The sequence below is a fragment of the Peromyscus leucopus genome, chromosome 23, assembly GCF_004664715.2.
Source record: "Peromyscus leucopus breed LL Stock chromosome 23, UCI_PerLeu_2.1, whole genome shotgun sequence".
Lineage (NCBI taxonomy): Eukaryota > Metazoa > Chordata > Mammalia > Rodentia > Cricetidae > Peromyscus > Peromyscus leucopus.
Genome location: NC_051082.1, coordinates 29,929,439 through 29,930,758, shown reverse-complemented (window position 1 = coordinate 29,930,758; position 1,320 = coordinate 29,929,439). Strand labels below are relative to the sequence as shown.

General features: G+C 44.3%; 1 protein-coding gene across 1 annotated transcript; it reads right to left on the bottom strand.

The window, feature by feature from the left end:
* Window positions 1-89: 89 nt before the first annotated feature.
* On the bottom strand, window positions 90-1,025 carry LOC114685017 (olfactory receptor 2AE1-like). The gene has a single exon (XM_028859608.1). The coding sequence runs from the start codon at window positions 1,023-1,025 to the stop codon at window positions 90-92; it is 936 nt and encodes a 311-aa protein (XP_028715441.1).
* Window positions 1,026-1,320: the final 295 nt, after the last annotated feature.

Below are 1,320 nucleotides of genomic sequence, written 5' to 3'. Positions count from 1 at the left end.
TGTACTAGTCAAAAAGGATCAGGAATCTACTCAAATCAGTTTAAGGCAAATCCTATTCAAATATATATTCTGAAAAACTACAATAGTCACTAGATGAGAATATCTCTCCTCAACACTTTCTTCAGAGCCTTAGCAACATCCTTATTCCTGAGAGTATAAATAAGAGGATTCAGGGTGGGAGTAATGATGCTATAGAAAACAGAACCAACTTTGTCTTGCAATGGAGTGCGCTGGGACCTGGGCCTCATATAGGAGAACATGCAGGCACCATACCAAAGGGAAACCACAAGGAGATGAGAGCTGCATGTGGCAAAGGCGTTTCTCTTACTCCCAGCTGAACGCATCTGAATGACACTGTGGAGAATGAATCCATAGGATGTAGAGACAAGAATGATGGGAAGGAGAAGAAGTATAATGCTGCTGATATAGACTGTGTTCTCATACACAGTGATGTCCCCACACACCAACTTCAAAACAGCAGGAAATTCACAGTAGAAGTGGTGGATGATTCTCGAACCACAAAAAGGGAAGCTCATCAAGATGGATGTGTGGATTAGGGAGTTCACAGATGCACTCAACCATGACATGACAGCCATCATCACTCCCACTCTTCTGCTCATGAGCACAGTGTACCTCAAGGGGTGGCAGATGGCAACATAGCGGTCATAGGACATGAGGGCCAGGAGGAGACACTCTGCACCACCCAGAGACAGGTACAGGAAGTGCTGGGTGGCACAGCCCACAAACGAGATGGACTTCTTGCCAGACAGGTAGTTGCTAGCCATCTTGGGAATGGTTGTAGAGACGTGCATCAGATCCATGAGGGACAGCTGGCTGAGCAGGAAGTACATTGGCGTGTGAAGATGGTGATCGGCGCAGATGAGGAGGATGGTGAGGCTGTTGCCACTCACTGCGGTAAGGAAGACCAGCATGATCAGGAGGAAAAGACAAAAGTGGTTGAAGGAGTCGTCAAAGAGCCCTTGAAGGATGAAGTCTTCCAGAGAGGTCTGGTTCCACCTCCACATGCTCCCTTCCTCAGCCCCTGAGGGAACAGGGAGAAGACGGAAGTGTCATGCAAGAAACACAGCTTCACAATGAGCACTTCATATCTCAAGAAAAATGTGAAGAATATTTTCTCTATTTTACATATTTGAAATGTCTTTGTATGTATTCACTGGACATGATACTAGGTCACATGTGGACATCTTGTACAAGTGTATATCTATTTCTAATGTGTAACTATTCTAATATCCAAATCATCCTTTTAAAAAGAGAAACCTAAAACACTTTCTTAAAAATCATCATCTCTGTAAAGTTCCA

Bases quoted from the DNA above. Each gene is read 5' to 3' on its own strand.
- LOC114685017 (XM_028859608.1), bottom strand. From the start codon at position 1,025: ATGTGGAGGTGGAACCAGACCTCTCTGGAAGACTTCATCCTTCAAGGG.